Below are 24,809 nucleotides of genomic sequence, written 5' to 3' on the forward strand. Positions count from 1 at the left end.
GGAGTCCTGAGAATTTTACAATAGTTCACACAGCAAAAGAAACAAGTAGTAATACAAGACCAGCATTTGTTCTCCATCCCCAAATGCCCTTGAGAAGCAGGTGGTAAGCCACCTCTTCAAATGCTGCAGTCCATGTGGTGTGGGTACACCCACAGTGCTGTTAGGGAAGGAGTTCCAGGATTTTGACTCAGCGACAGTAAAGGAATGGCGATATAGTTCCAAGTCAGGATGGTGCATGACACGGAGGGGAGCTTGCAGGTGGTGGTGTTCCCATGGACCTGCTCCCCATTCTGTGCCATATTAGTCTGTGAATGGAATGGGAGTCCCTATTAGATTAAATATGTACTTGCGAATTTCCAGTGGGTGGCTAGCTTATCTATGCCAGGTGGATGAAAAATCAAAAAAAAAAAACACTTCAAATCTCAGTATAATTAATTCCACATGAAAACTGAAAAGTAGCAGTGCAAGGACCGAGTTTACAGCAATTCACCATTTTAAACTTCATTCTAACAAACCACTACTCACTTAGAAAGAGAAATAATTTCATTTTCCAATTGGGCCTTGTCCTCAACAGCCAAATAGTGTTGTTTCTTCCAGCTGTCAATGGTCAGACGCGCTTCTAATAACTTTAGATCCTAAAATGTTTCACAGCATACAAAGAAAGCTAAGTAATGTTGGTAGGACACGAAGCCAAAGTGATGAGAAGGTCCCAGGTTTGATCCCCAATGTGTGCTGAGCTTCCTGGCTTAATTGCAGCAGGTGTTGTGGCGCTACATGTGTTTAGTGCCCCTGGTGGTGATGGTGGTGATGGGAAGCCAAGATTGTAACTCAGGGGCCCCCCAGTTAGTTTTAGTACTTCCTTACCAGCTGTGATTATTTAATTCAGCACAGACTGACAATCAAACCAGAGTTGCTTATTGACTGTCTGGTTCAGTCACAGACAGAACACAAAAATATTTGTCTTTGTCAACATTAGAAAAAGTAATAGTTGCTGTTCCAGAAATGGTAAATTCAACAGATACCTTATCTTTGACCTGAGAGTTAAGGTTTTCCACAGCAGTTTCAAATCTCTCCGCTCTTCTTTTTTGAGCTCGTGTTGCCTTCTTCAGAACCTCCTTGTCCACCTCAGCCTTTTCTTTCATAGCTGATAACTGTGATTTAAGGTGCTCAATCTGCAACTTTTGGTCAATTACAGTCCTCTCAAATCTCTGAAATATTGTAAGATACTTTGACGTTTCATCCCAATATCCACAAGATGTCCTCAGGCACACACAAATCAAAGACATAAAAGGGACTGAGTACCAAGAAAAACATGGGACCCACTTATAAAAAGCATAGCAGGAGAATAAATAAGGTTTTATTATAAAGATGTACAATAGTTTGATAAAAGTCATTGAAATGCATTGGAAAGTTTTATTACATTAAAGGTGCTATATAAATCTAAGTTGTTGTTATAAACACACTCATCAGCACAGAAGTAGCCCATTTGAGCCATCCAGCCTCCTTAGCCTTTTACTTAGCTATTGCTGCTCTTTATCTGTTCTCCACACATCTTAATATCCTTACTGCCCAACAAACTGTCTCCCTTTGAAACATCGCAATTGATTCTCAATGACATCCTAGGGCAGTTTCCTTCTAGTTTTAATCAGTTAGCTCTAATTGCAAGATTCTGCCACCTTGTCCTAGATTCACCCGAGAGAGAAATGAGCCTTTCTACCCACTCTGCCAATCCCCTTCATTGCTTGAAACAAACAATCCTTAACCTCATTTCTACAGACTATAACCCAAATTTACCCTATCTCCACCATATGCAATTCCCTTCATCTCAGCTGTGACCCTGGGTGGATGGTCTAGTACCGTTAAAACATCTGCTCTTCCAGACGTTAATAAGGCAGATTACATGAGAAGGATGAAAACACAAATGAAATGAAACAGTAATTTGTGTATACAAGCATTATATTGCTTTTGTGATATACTCATTGAAGCACTGTTCAATTTCAAAATGCCCCTCAGATAATTAACTCAAAAAAGTAGTGTGTTTCTGACATTTAGTTGTGAAATTTTTAGCTTGTCCAATTAGCAGGATCAAAAACTGTTTCAGTAATATAAATTAGTACTGCTATTCTCACAGGGAGAACATTTATTGTAGACCAATAATGTCTACACAAAATAATTATTACTATCATAATCAAAGCTAGTTTGCAGCAGAATCATAATTTCAAAGCACAGTCCAGGTCTATCCTGACCTGATGGTTTGGGATCCTTGTCTGAATTATACTTTCAAAATTTCCACCATTGTACCAGGCTTGAAATTCCTAACTTTAACTGAACCTAGCTGGTGATCACAAATTCAGTTGACAGGTTTCTGAAGTGCCACTTGTGTTGAATGTCACTGGCACTGCACAAATTATCTGTTATAAATGGAAACTATTGGTTTCCCACCAGAAGCCCTGAAGCATTTGTTAAATATTTCCTGTATGACAGTTGCCATGCAAACCTTGCACTGGCAAAGAATGTCAAAAGGAGAAATTCTCTGTCTTTACTAGTCAACATTTCAATCCTTAAAATTGAGGTAACCTGTGCATTAAAGACATCAAAATACAAACACATTGCATCTGACCTAGCAATTTGGGCAATAAACAGCCTCCCAAACCTCCAATATGGCAGGCACTTAGTACACACTTATAACAAGCTAAAAGAACTCCGACTGTAATATTGGTAAAGCCTACAGTGTCTACGTCTAAAAAAGGCCCTTATTTGCATATATGAAAGGGAAAAATTCCTAAATTCTGTTTGCAACCTTCGTTTGCCCTGAGGCAGCTGGTGCTGGCATTAGCTGCACTTGAGAACTCTGCCTACATGCAGCCTATTCGGTGTTCTTTAGGACGCAACCACCAAGGTAAGTTTTTAAAATATATTCACCACTAATCACCCTCACCCCAAAAACAGTTACCACTTTCCTCTCCCAACTGGTGTCACAGCACCTTGATTGTCAAATACACTTTGCCAGCGAGTGGCCTCTTAATCTTTACAGCTCATCAGCTTGATGGAAACAAGATCGGAGGCCCAATATTGGGGATTGCCCCGAGCCTCACCATTCACATGCTGGGATCATACCTTGTGCTCCCAAAAATGGGCATGCTCAAATTTCTAGGCCCAAGTTCAAAACTCCTTTTTATCAGATGGGGCTTTACCCCTTGATCACCCGCCATCGAGAAAGAGTCAAGGAGGATGATCAAGGGGTAAAGCCCCATCTGATAGATGTGTCATCAGAACTCATTTTATCAGATGGGGCTTTACCCCTTGATCATCCTCCTTGACTCTTTCTCGATGGCGGGTGATCAAGGGGTAAAGCCCCATCTGATAAAAATATGAGTTCTGAGGACACGTCTTTGACCTGAAATGTTAATTCGGTTCCTCTCTCCACAGCTGCTGCCTGACCTGCTGCGCATTTCCAGCATTTTCTGTTTTTATTTATTTAAGGATTATGTTGTCCAGCTTGGGATGAAAGGTGTAATTATTCACATCAACCTGCATTTCATCATTGGCAATCCTTCATGTTGAAGATGATTCTTCCTCGTGGTGGCTGGGTGGAAGTGAGATGTCAGTGTTGACTGTGGGTTCACAGATGGCTGATGAGCCCCATCTTAGCCTTGCAGGCTCTCCCATAGTGAGGACATCGGCTGTCGGCCGGTAGAGGTGGCAAATTGTTGACTTGAGCAGCTGCCCTCTTTCTGTCTCTAATCGCTGTTCTCTCAGTGGCTGCTCTTGTTGATTGGAAGGTCTTGACACCATTTCTGATGATGGATTGCCATTCTGGTTGCATTTGCTTCCCATGTGTTGAGGTTAATAGAGCAGACCATCATGGAGGCTTCGAGATTGTTTTTGAAATATTTCCTTTGGACCCCGTGTGAATGGGCTCCTGGTGTAGCTCCGAGTAGAGCACCTGTTTGAGCGGTCTGGAGTCAAGCATTCTGACATGTCCTGTCCATCTCAGCTGATGAGAGATCATCATGGTCTCTATATTTGGCAGGCTGTCTCTTGGAGGATGCCCATATTTGTTCTTTTGTCCTACCACTTACTTTGCAAGATCCTAAGACAGGACTGATGATGTTATTCAAGGGCCTTGATATAGCATCTATAAGTTACCCAAACGTCAGCACCATAGAGAAGCACGGGGAGAACTACTGCCCAATAGAAGTTGAATTTCGTGTCAGGTCTGATGTCATGATTCTCAAAAACATAGGCTGTGCTAGCACATTGGATTCAGTGGTGTACCTCTTCATTGTCAGCTTTTTGGGATAGATTACTTCCAAGATATGGGAAGTGAGGAACATTTTCCAACACTTCACTTCTGCAAGTGCCAGGCAATGGCCATCTATAACAAGAGAGAATCTAACCATCTCCCCTTGACATTCAATAACATTATGATCGCTGAATCCCCCACTATCAATATCCTGGAGGTTACCATTAACCAGAAACTGAACTGGAGTAGCCATATAAATGCCATGGCTATAAGAGGAGGTCAGTGGCTAGGAATCCTACGGCGAGTAACTCACCTCCTGACTCCCCAAAGCCTGTCCACCATCTACAAGGCACAAGTCAGGAATACGCTCCACTTGCTTGGATGGGTGCAGCTCCAACATTCAAGAAGCTCGACACCATCCAGGACAAAGCAGCCGCTTGATTGACAAGCCATCCAAACATTCACTCCCTCCACCATTGATGCACAGTGGCAGCAGTGTGTACCATCTATAAGATGCACTGCAGCAACTCACCAAGGCTACTCAGGCAGCACCTTCCAAATCCACGACTTCTACCACCTAGAAGGACAAGGGCAGCAGATGCATGGGAACACCACCACCTGCAAGTTCCTCTCCAAGCCACACACCATCCTGACTTGGAACTATATTGCCGTTCCTTCACTGTTGCTGGGTCAAAATCCTGGAACTCCCTTCCTAGCAGCACTGTGAGTGTACCTATCCCACATGGACTGCAGCAATTCAAGAAGGCATCTCACCAACACCTTCTGAAGGGCAATTAGGGGTGGGCAATGAATGCTGGCCCAGCCAGCGACACCCACATCCCCATAAAGAAAAAAAAAGTCACCATGAATCTCAATTGAAGGCATTGGATTTGATACATTGGGTATGTGTAGGGAGGGACTTTGGTCTTCCTGGTGTTCAGGGCAAGTCCCATGCTCTTGTAAGCTTTAGTTAATATATCAACTATCTGTTATAGCTCTTCTTCAGAGTGAGTACTAACTTGTGCATCATCAGCATACTGTAGTTCTATTAAAGAAGTGGTAGTGTCTTGGTTTTGACCTTCAGCAAGTTGAGGTTGAAGAGTTTACCATTAGCGTGATAAGTTATTACCACACATGGGGGTGGGGGCGGGGGAGCCTGTCAGCAGTAATTTGCAGCATTGCTGCAAGGAAGATTGAGAAGAGTGTTGGTGCAATGACACTTCCTTGTGGATTATATTCTCCAGCTTGCGATGAAAGGCGTAATTATTCATATCAATTTGTATAGCACCTTAAGTGTAGTAAAAATGTCCCAAGCAGCATGCAACTCTATTCTACTCAGTTCAGTTCCCTGCTCACACTGATGAGTGTCAAATACATGTGCAAGGTCATGACACCCAGCTTAACATCAGAATTACAGATATTATGGGGCTGTAGTGAATGAGACTGTTTATTGGTCACAAGAGGAGGACATGGATGATCTGTATGAGGAAAAGTCTCCTGTTGTTGACTGAAATCATTAACCACCCACAGTGTTTTTCAAAATGGAAGTTATAGCCAGCCATTTCCCTCCCAAGACCACCTCACTTATTAGAATGTGCTAATTAACCTTAAAAAGCTTTAGAAGCCACTATTTTACAACCTTTTAAGTTCTTGTGGTTCTTTTACAAAACTGATCATATTTTGAAGAGCAACTTACTAGTATCTGAACTGACATTCTGTTGTTCTCGGCCTCCCTGTTTCTAAGCTGCCCCTGTAGATGAGCTCGGGTCGCTTTAACAGTCTTTGAAATCTGCCTTACGAAGTAAGAATTTTCCTGCAAATAAAGTTTGATTTGGTTAAAATGCATTAATTAACCGTGGTGAATAATTATTCATTTATTCTGATTAGAGAAAAAGAATTCTGATGTCATTTTACCTTTTCCATCTGACACAGCTCCAAAAATTCTTTAGCATTTCTCTCAATGTCTAGGAGTTTTCTTTTTAAATGCTGTAAAGTTTAAAAAAAAAAATCAAACTTTTGTGCAAAATCAATCAGTCATTAAAACCACCCTTCTTTCTGTATTAAATATAGTTTGGATCAATTTGTTTTTATTTAGGAATGATGAATGTAAAATACTTGCAATATTTTCACTTTCACTTCTGGTCAGCTTCTGTGTCAACACTTCCATCTGTCTGTTGGTACAATCCGTACAAGGCTAGAAAAATAAGCTATGATTAGAATGAGGCCTCATATTCTCAAAGAAGTAGAGATACTAACAGTAGTGGCTACAAATTCCATCATGCGTTCATTTTATCCCCATATCCATAATAACTTTGGAAAGCATAGCTCAAAAAATCATTAACTTATGAACTACCTCCCTTCCTGTGAAGATGGAGCAACTTGACCTCAAGAAATTAGTTCAACTCTAGTTGGCACGTGTTGGGGGGGCAAATAGACATTTTGCTCATATTTAAAGTTACAAATTTTAAAATGTCATCAGTGAGTGCTGATAGGAGCATTATAGTGGCATTTTATGGACAATAGAACGGGTGGGGAAGGAAATTAAAATATTTTTATATTTCTAATTTAGTATTTTTGCATGAAATAAACCTATGGCAGTTTATTTCAGCTGAGTTTGAAGCTTATGAAAGTATGTGAATAAAAAGGGCAACAATTACACAGAATCCCCATACTAACACTGGAATGTCTAAATTATACAACAAAAGCATGAAATGAAGAGCAGAATGGCTGCTGCAATTGCCTACATAAACAACAGTCACTGCACTCCAAAAGTAATTAGTTGTGAGAAACACCTGGGGCTGGATTTTTCCTCCAGGGTTGGAAAACCAACGTCAGGGCTGTTTTCCGGTCCTGATCCCACCCCGGAGTGGGGGAAGCAGTCACAGGCCCTGATTTTCATGGTGGCAAGCTGCTAATTAGCTAGAGGGTGGGTTGGGTGGCCAATTGGCAGCTGTGGCTGCAGAGGCAGCACTGTGCAAGTGTGGGCCCCATTTAAACACACCACGTTTGAAAGAAAAAAAAAAAAATGGATGCACCGGAGGGCTGCCCCCTCGCTTCTGACACTGACCTGGAGGACCTCCTGGAGGCAGTGAGGGAGAGGATGGAGGTGCTCCTTCTGGAGGGTAGCAGAAAGTCATCCTCCAATGGCTGTAGGTTGCTGAGACCATCAGCAGCAGAAGTACGGTCAGGAGGAACTGGGTCCAGTACCGGAAAAGATTCAATAACCACCTTTACTCTGGCAAGGTGGGTGCAACACGAGACCCTCATGACAAGCCTCTTGGTATTCAACCTCCAACAGACCCGCCAGCTGAGGAGCCTGTGGCTGCATACTACTCGTGAACAAGGGAGAAATGTGTGCCCAGCGCACTTACTGACCCCTCAGCAAGGCTGGGAGCCCTAGTGCTGTTGAGGATTTTCTAGCATTGATACATGCAGCTCCCTATCTCAATTTGCTGTTGGCATTGGCCACAGAAGCCAGCAGTGCCTTATCTCTTCCTCTCCCATTTGTCCTTGCAGGAGAAAAATGCTCACTATGCCAGAGAAAGGGCAGTGACGGGAGGAGGAGTGCCCAGTCTCTACATTGTGACCGCCAAGGAGGACAGAGCCATGGAGATCCCCAGGAGCAAGTAGGTGCAGGAAAGATGGGTATTCCTGGTGGAGAGAGTTGAAAGATATTGCAATGTGTCGATAAAGGGGGTGGAGTACACTCCTCCCTGTCCAACACCATGCTAAAGATCAGCTGCATCGGGAAGCTTCAGCACTGCAGAGGCTTTTGCTCTCCAAAGGCTGGTTCTCATGATCTTTTCTTCTGTCTCCCACAAGTTCTGAAGTAGAGGGGAAACACCTCAGTCCTGTGATAACACAGTGGCTAAAACTGGAAACAGACATCAGAGCAAGCAGCATCACATCTTACAAGTGCGCCTTCCACCAGCTCAGATACAGTCACCTTTGTGTCCTGGTATGCAATTAGATAGGGTGGCACAGGGTGAAGAGTATGCCACCAGTGAGCAGGAGGAGGTGAGAGAGGCAGAGGCAGCTGTGGGCAGTCCCCCTTGGAGGATGGAGAACAGACACAAGTCCTGCTCAGCTGGGTGCAGATGCAGGGCCTCAGGAGTCACAAAAGGTTCTACCAAGACCAGCAGCAAAAGATGTGCTCCCACATGTCAGAGTTCCCTGAGGCAATGCGGGGTCATGGATTGAGAATGGAGGAGTTCATTCAGCTCATGTGCGCCAGCATAGCTCAGGGCTTTGAAAGCATGAGCTCCTCCATTGAGAGAGAGAGTGGGCAACCTCATGGAGAACCATATGCAGCAGTACTTGGACTGGATGCAGGAGCAGCACACTGACATGCACAGAATCCATGCCACACCCTGTAGCATTGACCAGTCAGTGGCACTGGAGGCGTAGAGATGTTTGGAGTGGATGCCAGCTATGCCCCTGGTGTGCACATCTAGCCACCTAGAGTGCCAATCCAAGGGCTGAGGCAGTCACCGAGGATGAGGGTGCCACCCTTCAAGGGGCACCATCATCGTTGGCCTCTTTGGCCCCTCTGAGGGACCATCTATGCAGCAGTGTCCAGTGATGGAGGCTCTTGCTGCCTGGACGTCAGTGCAGGAGCCTTTGGAGGTGCCCCCACTGGCACCTCCACAATGCAGATGACCACCTTGCGCATCCCAAGTAGAGACAAGCGAACAGGCTGCTTCCACCTCAATCAAGGCCACAAGGGGAAGCACCACATAGAAGCGGCCGAGAGTGGAGGCCAACATAATTGGGCAAAAAACTGAGGGGTTCACTAGGATTTGCTTCACTCAAGTGTGCACTTTACTTTTCAACATCACACCAGCCATATGAGCTTCCTTTCTTTAATGGCAACCCTGCAAAAGAGGGAAGAGGTGGTGAAGGGAAGCAAGGGTACTTGAAGGAGGAGGACAGTGATGCCTCTGGACAGATGTGCAACATTCCTTGGCAGTTAAGAGTGGATCTATTCAAGGCTGCATCTGCAAATGGAGTTCCAGACCATACCATCCTCCCAAATTAGAAGGGCTCAGCTGAAAGGTGCCCAGATTAGGTGATCCCTGACGCTGATGCCATCCCAATGAGACCCTCGCATCCTGCGACGGACCCAGACATCTCCCTGTCCAGCCAGGGCACCTCTGTTCTGCATCTTCCTCCTCCTACTCCTCTTCCATGTCTTGCTCCTCTGATGAGCTGCACCATTTCAGTACCTCACCCTCTCGGAGATCCACACCTGTTTGGAGGGCCACGTTATGTAGTGGGCAGCAGACCACCACAATGTGAGAGACTCTGGCAGGAGTGTATTACAGGACACCACCCAAATCAGTCCAAGCACCAGAACCACATCTTCAGAAGCCCAATGGCCTGCTCGATGGTGGTTCTTGAAGGCAGATGGCTTCAGTTATAGCACCTCTGTGACTCCATCTTGGGCTCTCTTAAATCGGTGAGTGGGCTCTCTTAAATCGGTGAGTAGCCATCTCTTCAAGGGCTAACCCTTGTCCCCTAGAATCCATCCAATGAGTTTTGTGGGGTGGAACAAAGAGCGGATACACCCTTGATTAGCAGAGGATGAAGGAGTCATGACAGCTGTCAGGAAATAGAGCGTACACATGCAGGAAGCTCTTCTTATGGTCACAGACCAGTTGAATGTTGAGGGAGTGGAAGCCCTTCCTCTTGATGAATCTCACCAGGCAGTCACTTGATGGCCACATGGATACAATTGATGATGCTCTAAACCTGGGGGAATCCAGCAATGGAGGCGAAACCTACTGCCCTCTGTGCCTGTGAGGCCCATCTACCTGGAAATGAATGCACTGCCCAGCTCTCACAAATAGGACGGTGACCTGCGAGATGTAGGGGTGTGCAGCCTATTGCAAAACACCAAGGTCCGCAGCTGATCCTTGGAAGGAGCCAGAAGAGAAGTTGAAAGCCACACTGGCTTTGATGGCTACTGGCAGGACATAGCGACCAGTGCTGCGAGATGTGAAGTCTTTCACCGCAAGGGCGTAAATCTCTGACCATCTGCCTGGATAAGTGCAGTCTTCTGCGGCACTAGCGCTCTGACATCTCCAGGTAGCTCCATCTTTGCCAGCAGATCCTATGTTGAAGTTATGCCCTCTGTTGCTTCCCTGCCCCTCTCATACCCAGGATGCTGCTCCTCATCGCCACTAGACCCAATAGCTGAGAATTGTGCCCTCATTACCAGCTATTACCTTCCTTGCAATCAGCTGGACTCCCTATAACGTTTGGAAGACTCATCCCCTTCTCTTATGCTCCCGCGATGCCAGGAGGGCGATAACCCTCTGCACTGCCCGAACGTGTACAGAACAGTCTCCCTGCAACCTCTGCACACCCGATGCTCCTGTGTGCCAATGGCTGAGTGCCCCTCTCAGCCATGCTCCACTTTATGGGCCCACCTAAGTTGATGGTGCGGTCATGACTGGCTCCCAGTGTTGCCACCTCCATGCGCCTGGTCTGCCCCTGACTTAGTGTGCAACCCATGTACCTCCATTAAAATCCCAAACTGGCCTTCAACGAGCTCATCAACAACTTTACTTGGCCTCATTCCCAAATCAGCAGGTTTCCAGGGCCCATCTTCCCCTGTCCTGATGAAACTCACTGGTGGCGCTATCTTTAGTGTCTACCCACCTCCAATAACGTCACAGCCTTGGAGTCATTTCAACAACCCAAGACAGACAATATATAAATGCAGTATCAATTATGCCCTGTTCTGGGATTTGCTAATCTGGAGTTAACTGCAGTTCAGCACACTCAAGAACAGTAAAGTGCATTTAAAAAAAAATAAATCTACCCTCTAGATAATATCCCATTTCTATATCCTTCTGGGACAGGAAGACAGACAGAGTGATAGGACAACAGTGCAAACAGGGTGAGATGAGTGTGCTGGTAGGAGGCAGTTCTGACCTCAGACATACAGCACTGAAACAGGCCCTTCAGCCCACCGAGTCGGTGTTGACCAACAACCATCCATTTATACTAATCCTACATTAATCCCATATCCCCTACCACATCCCCACCATTCTCCTACCACCTACCTACACTAAGGGCAATTTACAATGGTCAATTTACCGATCAACCTGCAAGTCTTTGGCGGTGGGAGGAAACCGGAGCACCCGGCGAAAACCCACGCGGTCACAGGGAGAACTTGCAAACTCCACACAGGCCTTTAGTTTAATGGACAGCAGAAAGGAATAAAGGCGACATGAACCTGTAAAGAGCACAGAGGTGATTTCCTGTGACAGTAAAAATGGGATCCTTTCAATAGCTTGCTCCTCGTTTTCTTAAATTTATCAAATCTTTGTAGTCTAATCCCTTGGGCCCACCTGTAATAGAACAGGATTGTGTAAACCCCAATTACGATTTCATCTCAGTGTTTTAGACCCGATTTGGCAGAAAACTAATCCATTTGTTAAGAGCTCATTAGCTTGTTAGATATTTTGCATGCAAAGTGTTCTTTAAAAAAAAAAGAGACATTTTCACTATTTTGTCCACATGCCTGGCTAGATTTTGAAATCAACGAACAGCATCTAATCTATCCATTTACCACGAGCTTGTTTAGTTAGTCAGGAGGCCACTGCCCATCACAGAATCATTCCCACTGTTGGAATACAAGTTGTACCACAACTATATTAATGTGTAAGTTAATAACATACACCAGAATTTAACCCTCGGCAGGAGTTGTACAGTTGAGGACCCAAAACAGATGGCAAATAGTCCGGTTCCTGCGACACAAGGTCCAGGAGATTTTAATTCTCCTGCACCTGTTTGGACATGCCATTAGTCTCCTGCCTGCAGGACAGGAGGCCACCACCTATGAGATAAATGAAACAGTCCCCTGGTGTGTGGTTCAGAGAAGGGTTGCTACCATGTCATGGTTGGGTATGGGATGGGGCAAAGATTCCCAGGCAACAGGGCAGGCCTAAAGTTTCCTTTTGGAGATCAAAAGGAGCATTCCTGCTTCTCCTGGACCATAAGGAAACAAAATTAAAACAAAACGACTTACTTTCCTGTGCCTCTTCGATGTCTGCCATGGTTCAGTTGGTAGCATTCTTCCCTAAGTTACAAGGTTCCAGGTTCAAGTCCTACTCCAGGGCTTGAGCACAAAAATCAAAAGGTGGACACTCCAGTGCTGAGGGAGCGCTGCACCGTCAGAGGTTCCATCTTTAAGAGAAGACATTAAATGGAGGCCCCATCTGCTTGCAGATGTATAAGATTCCATGGCACCACTCTGAAGAGCAGCAGAGGAATTATCCCTGGTGTCCTGGCCAATATTTATCACTCTCAACCAACAGAACAAAAATAGACCATCTGGTCACCATCACACCACTGCCTGTGGGAACCTGCCATGCATATACCGGATGCTGCGCTTCCCACACCACTACAATGACCACACTTCAAAAAGTACTTCATTGGCTGTAAAGCATGGAGATGCTCAGCAATTGTGAAAGGTGCCATACAAATGCAAGTCTTTCTTTTCTTTTCTCTTCTGGCCTGTGACCCATTTGCTGCCGGGTTGGCCTGACCAGAAATCCATGAGGGTCCTCTCCCTCCCACCAGCTCACACAGGCCTCGAGTTAAAACCGCAGTAGGGGCCTGAGCTGCAGCTTTAAAAGCAGGATCCCACTGTCTTCCAGTGGGTGCTTCTTGCCTGGTAAAAATAGCAGGGGAGTTTTCCCATGCTAGTGGAGGCAGAGACCCATGAAAATTGGGAAAAAAAGCTGCCAGGCAGGTATCCCAACATCTTCCCGCCTCCTTCCGTCTTTTCCAGGGGTGAGTTGGGAGTCTGGTTGACAACTTGCCTGGCAAGACCCATTCTCAGTATTTCAGAGAGTTCCCAATTGTAGCTATGACATTGAAGGTGGTACTGAGTGAAGGCAAGGTGTGCCCCATAGTGAGGAGATGTGCTAGCTCTTCACACACCTACACCGCCATCTTTCTCTATCACATACATTCAGGTCACTCAATCATTCAGGGATTCAGTAATTTTTGAATTACAAACCAATCCCATTTCCACAGCAGGATTGAAAGAACAACTCACATTTATAATGAGTCCTTCACGATCACAAGACATCCCAAAGTGCTTCACAGCCAATGAAGTACTTTGAAAGTGCAGTCACTGTTGTAATGCAGGAAATGGCTTAAGGATAGATCCAGTAATACAACAAACATGTAGCTTGAAGGTTGTAGTTTTCAAATGCTCCCATTTTTATTTAATTGCTAAAAAAATTTACTGGTTTCTCACTTTGTATTTTCTCCACTCTTGACGGCCAGTCTATTCCATTTTTCCTGATCTCTAAAGGTGTAGGATATTTGCTGATAATATGTTGCCCTTCCATCAGATTTTCCTTGCCTGCCTCTGGAGCTACAATCAGCAACTTTTCCAGAATGTAACAATCCCAAGAACTTTCCTCATGACTGAAATAACATGCTCAACAGTCATTTTTTTGTATCATAAATCAGCCTCATCACTTTTATTTTGCTACTGCAAAGACCTTATTAACAGTCATTCTGCTGACGTTTTTACGGTTACAATGTTTCTCTTACCTCTGGATTCCATAACTCCCCTAAGAGGTATTGTAACTTTTGGTTAGCGATCTTGAAATTCTCCAACTTCTCCAACAGCAAGTCCTTTTCTCCAGCAAATCTGCCAATCTCGGAGGCTGAAAGTTGATTTACCTACAAATATGAAAAGGATCATGGGGCCAACTGATTTTTAGAATTACCTAGAACTTACAGCAGAGAAACAGGCCATTCAGCCCAACAGATCAATGCTAGTCTTTATGTTCCACATGAGCCTCCTCCCGCCCCTCTTCATCTAACTTTATCTACATATCCTTCCATTCCTTTCTCACTCATGTACTAATCTAGCTTCCTCTAATTACATCTATGCTATTCACCTCAACTACTCCTGTGGTAGCAAATTCTACATTCTAATCACTAAGTTAAAAAGTTTCTCCTGAATTCCCTATTAATGACCATCTTACATTTATAGCACTTATTTTTGGTCTCCCGCCTAAAGTGAAAATATCTTCTCAACGTCTACACTTTCAAATCCTTTCATAATCTTAAAGACCTCGATTAGCCACCCTTCAGCCTTCTCTTTTCTGGAGAAAAGAGCCTGAGCCTATTTAATCTTTCGTGATACATAGAACCACTTAGTTCTGACTCAAATTAAATCAGATTCAAATTGAAATTAAATGCTAACAATGTGTCCTGGACACAATTAGTTTATGGCTAATGCATGTATTGTATAGGAATACTGCAGTTCAGGTCTACAATGATAAACAACCGACCAACTAATGCAGACTGATTTAGTGCCATATTGCAGAGTCATAACTATAATCCAAGATGCAATAAATAATCTCATAACCCAAACTGTCAATAATTTCTAAAATAGAACACTGGAATCAGGTTAAAAATGGGATGAATCTCAAGGAAAAAAAAAGGGAAACATTTCCCCATTTGGAGTCAGCATCTCAGCCTCAAGTTTACTAAAATGCAGGATTGTTGCAGAGTCCCTGTAAGCTACCTCCACAATAGATCTAGACCCAATTTCCAGAAAGTACTATTAGCAGTGCCACATCTCCACTTCTCATGCCAGACGATCCTTCTGATTGTTCTCGCTGAGACTACCAGCTCAATACCAAATATGGGGCAGTTTTATGGCGAGCACCAATTACTGAAGAAATGTGGCACCAAGTTCAGCTGAAACCATTAAACTAGAGGGAAGGAACCATGATCATGTCAATCTAGGGCATGTTTGAAACTAGACAATAGAAATGAAAAGGGGAAGTGGGGTCCATTGTACAGCCGAGGAACAGTGATTTTTAAACAAATTATTCATTCTTGGGATGTGGAGCTTCACTGGCAAGGCCAGCATTTATTGCTCATCCCTAATTTCAGAGGGCAGTTAAGAGTCAACTACATTGCTGGTGTGGAGTCACATGTAGGTCAGACTGGGTAAGGACGGCAGATTTCCTTCCCTAAAAAAGGACATTAGTGAACCAGATGGGTTTTTACAACAATCTAGTAGTTTCACGGTTACTATTACTCATTTTAATTCTAGATTTTTATTCATTGAATTTAAATTCCGCCAGTTGCCGTAGTGGGATTTGAACTCATGTCTCTGCAGCATTAGCCCAAGCTTCTGGAATACCAGTCCAGTAACATTACCATTATGCCCTGTCAGCATTCGGAAGGGATCGTTCCCTCCGTGACACCCTGGTCCACTCCTCCATTACCCCCACCACCTCATCCCCTTCCCATGGCACCTGCCCCTGCAATTGCAGGTGGTGTAATACCAGCCCATTTACCTCTCTCCTCACTATCCCAGACCCCAAACACTCCTTTCAGGTGAAGCAGCGATTTAATTGTACTTCTTTCAATGTAGTATACTGTATTCGCTGCTCACAATGTGGTCTCCTCTACATTGGGGAGACCAAGCGCAGACTGGGTGACCGCTTTGCAGAACACCTCTGCTCAGTCCGCAAGCAGGACCCTGAGCTTCCGGTTGCTTGCCATTTCAACACTCCCCCCTGCTCTCATCTCTATCCTGGGATTGCTGCAGTGTTCCAGTGAACATCAACGCAAGCTTGAGGAACAGCATCTAATTCATCGATTAGGCACACTACAGCCTGCCGGATTGAACATTGAGTTCAATAATTTCAGAGCACGACGGGCCCCCCCATTTTACTTTCATTTTGTTATTTTTTCTTTTACAAATTTTTTTTTGTATGTTTATTTCATTTCATCTTAGTTTGCTTACCCACTGTTTTTTTTTTCATGTTTGTACTTGCTGTTGTTCAATCTTCAGTCCGTTAACACCCTATCTGTACTAATGCTTTGTCTTTCAACACACCATTAACATATTGTTTGCCTTTGCTCCATGACCTTTTGGTCAGCTATGTGGCCTTGTCCAATCTACACCTTCTCCTTTGTTATCTCTTGCCCCACCCCCGCCTCACTTGCTTATAACGTTTGACATTTCTAAGATTTGCCAGTTCTGAATAAGGGTCACTGACTCGAAACGTTAACTCTGCTTCTCTTACCACAGATGCTGCCAGACCTGCTGAGAATTTCCAGCATTTCTTGTTTTTATTTCAGATTTCCAGTATCCGCAGTATTTTGCTTTTATTTTACCATTATGCTGTTGCTCCCTTCCCTGGTTCCCCTTCACCCCTGCAACCTCCTTCCTACATCCATGATCCAAATTCTGCTCTTCCAATTCCAGTATATCCCCACTCCCTCTAAGGACTAAGGGAGAATGATTGTCATCACACTAATATAAAAAGAGTAGGTCATTCAGCCCCTCGAGCCTGTGATGTCGTTCAATTAGATCATGACTGCTCTGTATCTTAACTCCATCTATCTACCTTGGTTCCTTAACCCTTAATATGCTTACCTCACAAAAGGGAAATTGCAATCTCTAGAAAAGTCCCACATACAACACCAATACCTATCACTACAGATAGCTTTATTACCCGGTTACATTTAAATTTATACTTTTATCAAGATTATGGGTAAATTGTGTACAAAAAAATGTACACTTACTGTTACTTCATGTAACACCTGAAAAATATTGGATAAATATTGGACAGATCCTTTCAGTCGCCAATGCTACCTCCAGATTATTACTTCACTTTCAAATGAAAAGTCGTAGGATAGTAAATGCAAAACTTCTAGAATAATTTACAGCTCTGAAAATTCACCCTTGCCACCCCAAACCAATAGATACAGTAAATTGTAAGCCCATGCCCACTGAGCGAACAGTTACTCTCCCACTCAAGGAAATGTCACAATTCAACCACCTATTCATACATATGATAAAAAAACCTACTGAATGTGCCCCTCTACCCATTATGTGGAATAAATAAAAACCCTACAGGAACACTGCCAACTTAAGACAAATGCTACCTGCAAACATTCCCTCTCCCCTTTGTCTTTATCCCCATTTCTGCCCCATTCCCTTCCTCCCCTATCTCCATCCCTAATCTCACCTCTGCAACTCCTCACAAAGATCCTCCTCCCCTCTTATTCTCTCCCTCTCCCCTTTACCCAGTCTCTTCTTCCCTCCTCTGTCCTTCCTTCCTCTTCCATATACACCTCATCTCCTCCCTCTCCCCTCCTTGGTTCAATTGTCTCATTGACCTCTAACCCCAGCTTGACCTTTAAAGTCACCTTGGTCTTGACTTTGCACATACATCACTAAATGGGATTAACTACTGCATTTTTAGACTGACACATTAAAATCATTGAAGGGCTTCACTATTTAACTGTCATGCTTTTTGTGTACCTGTATTAATTCAGCAATAGAATCCTTAAGTGCTGCCACTTGTTTTGCTGCAGATATTGATGTTGCTTCAGCTTCTTTAAGTGCAGTCAACAGCATGCTGTCTTCAGAAAGGCCTTCCTTCTCCAGCCTAAGGAACGGCAAAAGCTGCATCAGAACAGATTTATAGCTACATGATTGTTTGCAATTCAAGATACAAATAATCTCAGGGTTGAAATTACTTCAAGTGTCAACATTTAACACATTTCAATCAACGTTTCAACAATATCCAAACTGTAAACTATAGGACATGGCAATTTGGCCGACAGAGCACGGACAATTCAGTTCTACTTCTATTTACGTCTCTCACTTGCTAACTTGTCCTGTTTGAACTTCCTAGGCCTGCAGGTTCGGGAAGGTATGTCCATTAGTGGATAAATATTACATCAGAATAGCAAGATCGATGATGATCTGTGATTTGAGATATATGCAAATAATGGCCTGGAAGTTTTCAGCAGCTAAGGCACAAGAGTGAATTAACGCCAATTTTTCCCCTGCAAGGAAAAAAGTGTGTAACTGATTCACATCTATTTTATGCCAGAACATCCCAAGTTATGCCACCGAAATCTGATGCAGGTCATTTGCATAGCCCCTCCCTATACAAAAGACCAGAGAATGTGTTTCTTGCATTTTTTAAAGTTTTTTTTCTAAATACGGATTTCAATTTCCCAAACAACCATGGCAGGATTTGCACTCACGTTTGCTGTATATTTAGTTCAGACTTCTGGATTACTAATTGAGTAATGCAACCACTACACTGCATACCCCGGATAGTAAAACAAGTATCTAAACATTGTGTTATAGGCCGGAATTTTACACCACCCAAATGTTGGCCTGGGGGTGGCGTAAAATTGAGCGGGAGGCTCCAGGAGGTCTTTCCAACCCGTTCCTGCCCACTTTACGTAGGGCGGGGAGCAGAAAAATGGGCCACCCGCCCCAGGCCAATCAAGGCCCTTAACTGACCACTTAAGGCCTTTGCCCCCCTCCATAGGTATTTTACCTTTGGCAAGCGGGTATGCTGGAGACGTGAAAGGCCGCTCAGTGGCAGCTGCCGGCCTACCTGCGTCCCGGGGGGGGGGGGGGGGGTGCCCAATTGAGGGTCATCCCTACCTCCCCAACCACCCCCAGGATGCCCCCCCCTTCCCCCCAAACAACCATCCTTGCCTCACTGGGACACAGATTCCCCTAGCGAGGCAATCCAAACTTACCTGCAGTCCTGGCTCCATGTCCCAGTGGTGCTGCTGGGACTAACAGCTGCCAGCCCGATGAGTGGCTGACAGCTCAATGAGGTGGGACTTCCTCCCTCAAGTGGGTGGAAGTCCCACCTCGGGACAATTAAAGCTCGGGGACCCGTAAAATGCAGGACGGATACCTGGGCTAGGCGGAAGCTTCCATCCGCCAGACGTAAAATCCAGCCCATAATCTTAAACTTACTTGAGCTTGATCTGAACTGGGATTTACAAAAACTAATTACTTTCAATGAACGATCATATTAAATTTACAGAATTTCAAATTCTGCAGCTGACAGCTGTAGTTATACTAAGTGTTATCAGTTAATGATGTTTGGTTTAGCTCCATATTATTGCAGCCTTCAGGGCCAGTAAACTAATATTTATACTTCAAGTACATCCTCCAGTAGCTAATCAAAGAGATAGTGGAAACAATCAAAAAGTAACTGAAGTTTGTTGCATCTCAACTGGAGTAGGATATCAAAGCCCACCAGTTACATGTGGATATACCGCCATAGCCAAAGCTACACCTAAAATAGTTATATGTGGAATAGCAGTGTTTAATAGATATGTAAGGCAATTCACTTAAATGGAGTCTTTCACAACCTCAGGACATCCCAAACCTCTACAGCCAATTTACTACTTTTGAAGCAGTGCCACTGTTTTAAATGTGGAGAAATGTGGCCACCAATTCTGGGCACAGCAAGAACCCACAAACAGCAATGAGGTAAATGACCAATTAAGCTGCCTTAATGGTGTTGGGTGAGGGATAAATGTTGGTCAGGACACAGGGAAAACTCAACTACAAATGGAACCATAGCATCTTTTACATCCATTAGAGGGGGCGAACGGGGCCTCTGTTTAATATCTCATCTGAAAGACAGAACCTCCAGCACTGCAACACTCCCTCAGCACAGCCGAGGTTATGTGCTCAAGTGTTTGGAGTGAGGCGTGCACCCATGACCCATTGTAGCAAGAGTGCTACCTCGGAGTCAATGCTAATATCAAAAACTAGGTGTCTGGATGATATTAAAATCGCAAAAGCCATTAATATGTTCCAGTAAATAATTAGACTATATTACTTACCATTCCAGCCCAAATGTTATTTCTGCCAAAGCTTTTTAGTTGCAAACAGTATCTCAAAACTGTGAATTCTGCCATGACAGTCTTATGAAGACACTTGTGGTTCTTACAGAACATGTGAACAAAGCCTACATACAGGCTTGGGAATAAAGTTCTACATTATATCACAACATGTGAGCAAAAGGATCAGGACAAAACAGAAATACTTTACAGCTTAAATGGAACTGAAAGCACTGTGACTCTTTAATGCAGTAGTGGACTATACTGTTAAAAAATAAATCCAAATAATATAGGCAACCTTTGATTTTCCAAGATAAATGAAAAAAAAACTGAATGAAAAGATAACCAGGATTTTGTTTCCTAATAATGAACTGCAACCAATGAGGTTAATTGCGATCATAACCCTAAAATTGCACTCATCTAATTTAAATAAAATGAATACAGCTGAAGTAAAACACCACGCTGTTTGACATTAAGATATTACTGCATTTTTAAGTGGGTTAACACTTCAGTTAAAATAGCAGACAACATAATTTCATATGAATGCGTTGAGACATTCACAAATATTGAAATATCACAAAGGGTGGGCAAACATAGTTAATTAGTTACCCTTTCAGGTCCAGCTCTTTCTGTAGCCTTTCAAAATTTTCTTGAAAAGTCCAGTCTTTGTCAGATGTTATAATAAGCTCCTGTGCTTCAGCTTTATGGTCTTCTGTTGTCCACTTTGATATATTCGGTTCATCTTCAAACGGTTTGTTTGTTGCGTGCCCTGAAAGCTGAACAATTCCCATTAACAACTTGTATGGCAGCTAGCAGAGCAAATAACTAAAAAAGTACAATTAACAAATAAACAGCCAAAATTATCTTGAATATATTCCATCTACATGGTGCAAATATTTAGGTGCCTTTTTGCTAGTTGCACCTTCTGATTCAACCCCTAGATGTACAATGTGCCCAGCAACAGATTGTTCCCTATCCACCAGCTCAAGTGAAAAGGGCAACTCATTAACTGAGAGCACTAGGGGCAACATTAAATAAGATCTCATTATCTAACAACATTTTCAATAAAAACTTATCAAAACTTACTTCATTTTTTAAACTTTCTAAATCTTCTATTAAACTGTCAATCTGCTGTCCACACTGGTTCATCTGCTCACAAATCTTGGATTCCTCATCAAAGCAGGCATCACTGGAATGCATTACTGCAGAGTTATTTTCGGTCCCACTTTGAGTGGCTGAGAGCCTTTGTGTTGGTCCCTTGTAACATAAAACAACAAGAAATAAATTATATATAAAATTTTAAAAACCTTTACACTTCAGACAAGTCTTGGTGGATACGGAGTTGGGCATCCTTTCAAAAGTACATTCAGGCAATTTTGCAGAATATCTAAATAAAATATACTTTTTCTTCATATTCAAATTCAACAACTACTTGCATTTATATACCGTCTTTAATGTAACATCCCAAGGCACTTCACAGGAGTGTTATAAAATAAAATAACACCAAGGCACTTAAGGAGATGTTAGGGTAGATGACATTCTAACCACACTCTGGGCAAAGTGGTTTCTCCCAAATTCTCTATTAGATTTATTAGTGATGATCTTATATTCATGGTCTCTAGCTCTGGTCTCGCCTGCAAGTGGAAACATCTTCTCTACGTCTAACCTATCAAACCCTTTCATAATCTGGTCGGTCACCCTTTCAGTCTTCTCCTTTATAGAGAAACAGCCCCAGCCTGTTTAATCTTTCCTTATAGATATAAACCTCAGTGGACTGTCATTTTGGTAGCAGACAGAAAATGAGTCCTGTCTTGTTCTAAACTCCTTCAGGAGCAATTTTAATACTAAGGATAATACATTTATCATGCACTGTTCTTCAGAATATGCAATGCAGAACATTAATGCTGAATGTGATTATATATTGGATCAGATTTGCAAAGGGAAGGCTCACTTGTTCAATGTATCAGATACTTCAAACCGGAAACATAACCTGGATACAAACAAAAATGTTTGTATGTCAGATGGTGTAATATAGTCACAATAAATGTCTTATCCATATTTCTCTAATCCAATATGTGGCTTAGGAATTACTAGAAAATAGTTTGTATATATCCTATTTTTCCATAACTCTCTCCTTACATTTCTCCAGATACTGCGGTGTCTTCAGTGTTTAAATCTATCCCTTGTTTTTAAAGTGAAATCATAAAAGTTAACTGTCTGACAAAAAGTTGTGCCACATTAAGCAGAACCAGTGTACAGCATCTAAAAATACCCCACAGAAACTGGTAGTGAATATTAATATTCAAGAAAAGCAAAAGCTAGTTGCTCACATGTGGTACCTAGTTCCAAAACAACAATAGTTTATCAGCCCCTAAAGCAGACAAGAGCACCCTGGTCACTGCATATAGGTTTATGGAAACTAAATTCTTCCATGTATATTAAATTACACTTAAAGTTTTATTGTAACCAACAGAAAAATAATTAGCCCAATTAGACTGACACTGTCAACCTCAAAGCTTTTTTAAAAAAATTCCCACCTTAATTTGAATGCATACAAATTAGTTGTTTTGCTTATGAGAACACAATCAGATCTCATCTACCTACCTCCCGTTTGTAATTCTGGCCACACCCTGAAGTTTGGGGCTTCCAGTAAGCCTTAGTTTTCACCTTCACAAATCTATTTGCTTTTGTTGAATCAGTCGAAGGCTTTCTTTTGGACACACAAGATAACTGGAAGATAGCATACCCATGAGAATGGCAATCTGAAAATTGTTGTCTACGCACAATAGATTTGCCAAGCATATACTGTTTTGCAGTTGAAAAATAAAATTATGAAAATAAACACACTATGTATTATAAACCTTGGTGCTCAATGACCTGGTTAAGCAACATCTCAATTTTAATATTCTCATCCTTACTTTCAAATTCTTCCATGGCCTCAGCCCTCCCCATCTCTCTAATCTCCTCCAGCCCCACAGCCCTCCAGGGCATCTATGCTCCTCTAATTCTGGCCTCTTGAGCATCCCTGATTTTAATATCTCCACCAGCTGCTTAGGCTCTAAGCTCTGGAATTCCCTCCCTAACTCTCTTCTCCTCGCTTTCCTCCTTTAACAAGCTCTCTAAAACCTGTCTGACCAAGCTTTTCATCATCTGCTCGGATATCTTCTTACGTAGCTTGGTGTCAGATTTTGCTTTACAATACTCCAGGGAAGCACCTTGGGACATTTTATTAAAGATGCAATAAAAATACAAGTTATTGTTGTGCCATTGAATTATAAAGCAATTTAAGAAATTATATTTTCACCCCCACCCCCAACAAGGTTTCTCAAAGGAGACTGCGACAGTTGATCCACCCCAGATATCTTCCAAAGATGCTACTTTCTAATTAATCATCAGCAGGTACATAGAATTTGGGGATGTGGGGGGAATGGGGCGACAACTAGTGAGAAAAGAAAATCTACTCAGTGACTTGCCAAACAGCAAACTCAAGATCATCGAATCACTGTGTCCACATATCCTATCACCCAGTAATCTGGGAAGGGAAGGGAAAAGTCCAACACTCCTTCCTCCAACTTTTTCAATTCAAATGGCAGGCTAAACAGGACCGGGTAAATATAATTTACCACCTCCAAAACCTTGGTGCTCAAGTTTACAAACACACTGGCTGGAATTTTACAGGGCTCCCAGCATCTGGCTCAGTGGCGGTGAGGGGGGGCTGGAAGATCGTTCCGGCAGCAGCCAGCCATGGCACCCGAAGTTGGGAGGGGCAGGCCGGGCCTGATCCTCCCGGGGGCGACGAGGAATGCATTGACCACACCATCCACTTCAATACATCTCCCCCTATGTGGGATTTCCCCTAAATGATTCCACTCTTACCTGAACATAGCTAAGCATCTTTAGCAAAGGTTTGCACTCCTGCGCCAACAGTTCTGGAGTTCCACAAGGATTTATCTTTGATCTCCTTCTGTTCCTTATCTACATAGCACACCTTATGACAGTTTCCAGATTATATACTGATGACATGCACTGCTCCACCAAGTCTATGCCGTCAAAGTGCTTGCCCAGGATCTTATCTTGCATGAGTTGTCGCTTCCTCAAGCTCAATTAGGAAGACCGAGGCTATTATCTTCAACTGCCATGATAAACTCTGCTCCTGCACTGCTGATTCCAATCTCTTCGCTGGAAATATTTCAGACTGAACCAGAGTTTTTGCAACCTCAGCATTCCATTTGAACCCAAGTTAAACTTCAGACTCCTTAGCCTCTTCATCACAAAGACTGCCAACTTCCACCTTCACAATATGCCTGGTACTGCCCCCGCCTCTGTCCCTTCACCACTAAAACTTTAATCTGCACCATCACTTCCACTCTCCTAATCCCATGCGCCCACCCTTCTCCAATTATTCTTCTTCAACTACTTCTCACCTATTCTTCAACGTTGACACAGTCTCTGCTTCAATCACAAACCATGATAATGCCTTCCATAGCCTCACAACATTGTGAAGGTGTTTCTTCCTGGTCTATCCTAAATCTGTCACATTTAACTTATTTATCTCCCCTCATTCCAAACCCACAGCCATTGTAAACAGTTACTATCCCTTCATAATTTTAAATACCTCTATCCAATAACCTCTTAATCTCTGCAGTTTAGATTAGATTAGATTAGAGATACAGCACTGAAACAGGCCCTTCGGCCCACCGAGTCTGTGCCGAACATCAACACCCATTTTATACTAATCCTACACTAATCCCATATTCCCAACAAACATCCCCACCTGTCCCTATATTTCCCTACCACCTACCTATACTAGTGACAATTTATAATGGCCAATTTACCTATCAACCTGCAAGTCTTTTGGCTTGTGGGGGGGAAACCGGAGCACCCGGAG

At 43.2% G+C, this 24,809-nt stretch overlaps 1 protein-coding gene across 3 annotated transcripts in view; it reads right to left on the bottom strand.

Moving 5' to 3' along the window:
* Positions 1-24,809, bottom strand: part of LOC137372478 (outer dense fiber protein 2-like) — a 62,272-nt gene that overhangs the window by 30,325 nt on the left and 7,138 nt on the right. For 2 of the 3 annotated variants that reach the window (XM_068036346.1, XM_068036348.1), the window contains exons 3-12: positions 22,526-22,651; positions 21,008-21,178; positions 20,531-20,697; positions 17,574-17,700; positions 13,826-13,957; positions 6,366-6,440; positions 6,161-6,232; positions 5,943-6,059; positions 1,023-1,208; positions 526-635 (exon numbers count right to left, since the gene is read on the bottom strand). In XM_068036346.1, coding sequence (XP_067892447.1) covers positions 526-635; positions 1,023-1,208; positions 5,943-6,059; positions 6,161-6,232; positions 6,366-6,440; positions 13,826-13,957; positions 17,574-17,700; positions 20,531-20,697; positions 21,008-21,178; positions 22,526-22,651 — 1,283 coding nt within the window. The remainder of the gene's footprint in view (positions 1-525; positions 636-1,022; positions 1,209-5,942; positions 6,060-6,160; positions 6,233-6,365; positions 6,441-13,825; positions 13,958-17,573; positions 17,701-20,530; positions 20,698-21,007; positions 21,179-22,525; positions 22,652-24,809) is intronic. The other variant, XM_068036347.1, reaches the window with a different exon arrangement.

This window comes from Heterodontus francisci, chromosome 8, assembly GCF_036365525.1.
Source record: "Heterodontus francisci isolate sHetFra1 chromosome 8, sHetFra1.hap1, whole genome shotgun sequence".
NCBI classification, from domain to species: Eukaryota; Metazoa; Chordata; class Chondrichthyes; order Heterodontiformes; family Heterodontidae; genus Heterodontus; species Heterodontus francisci.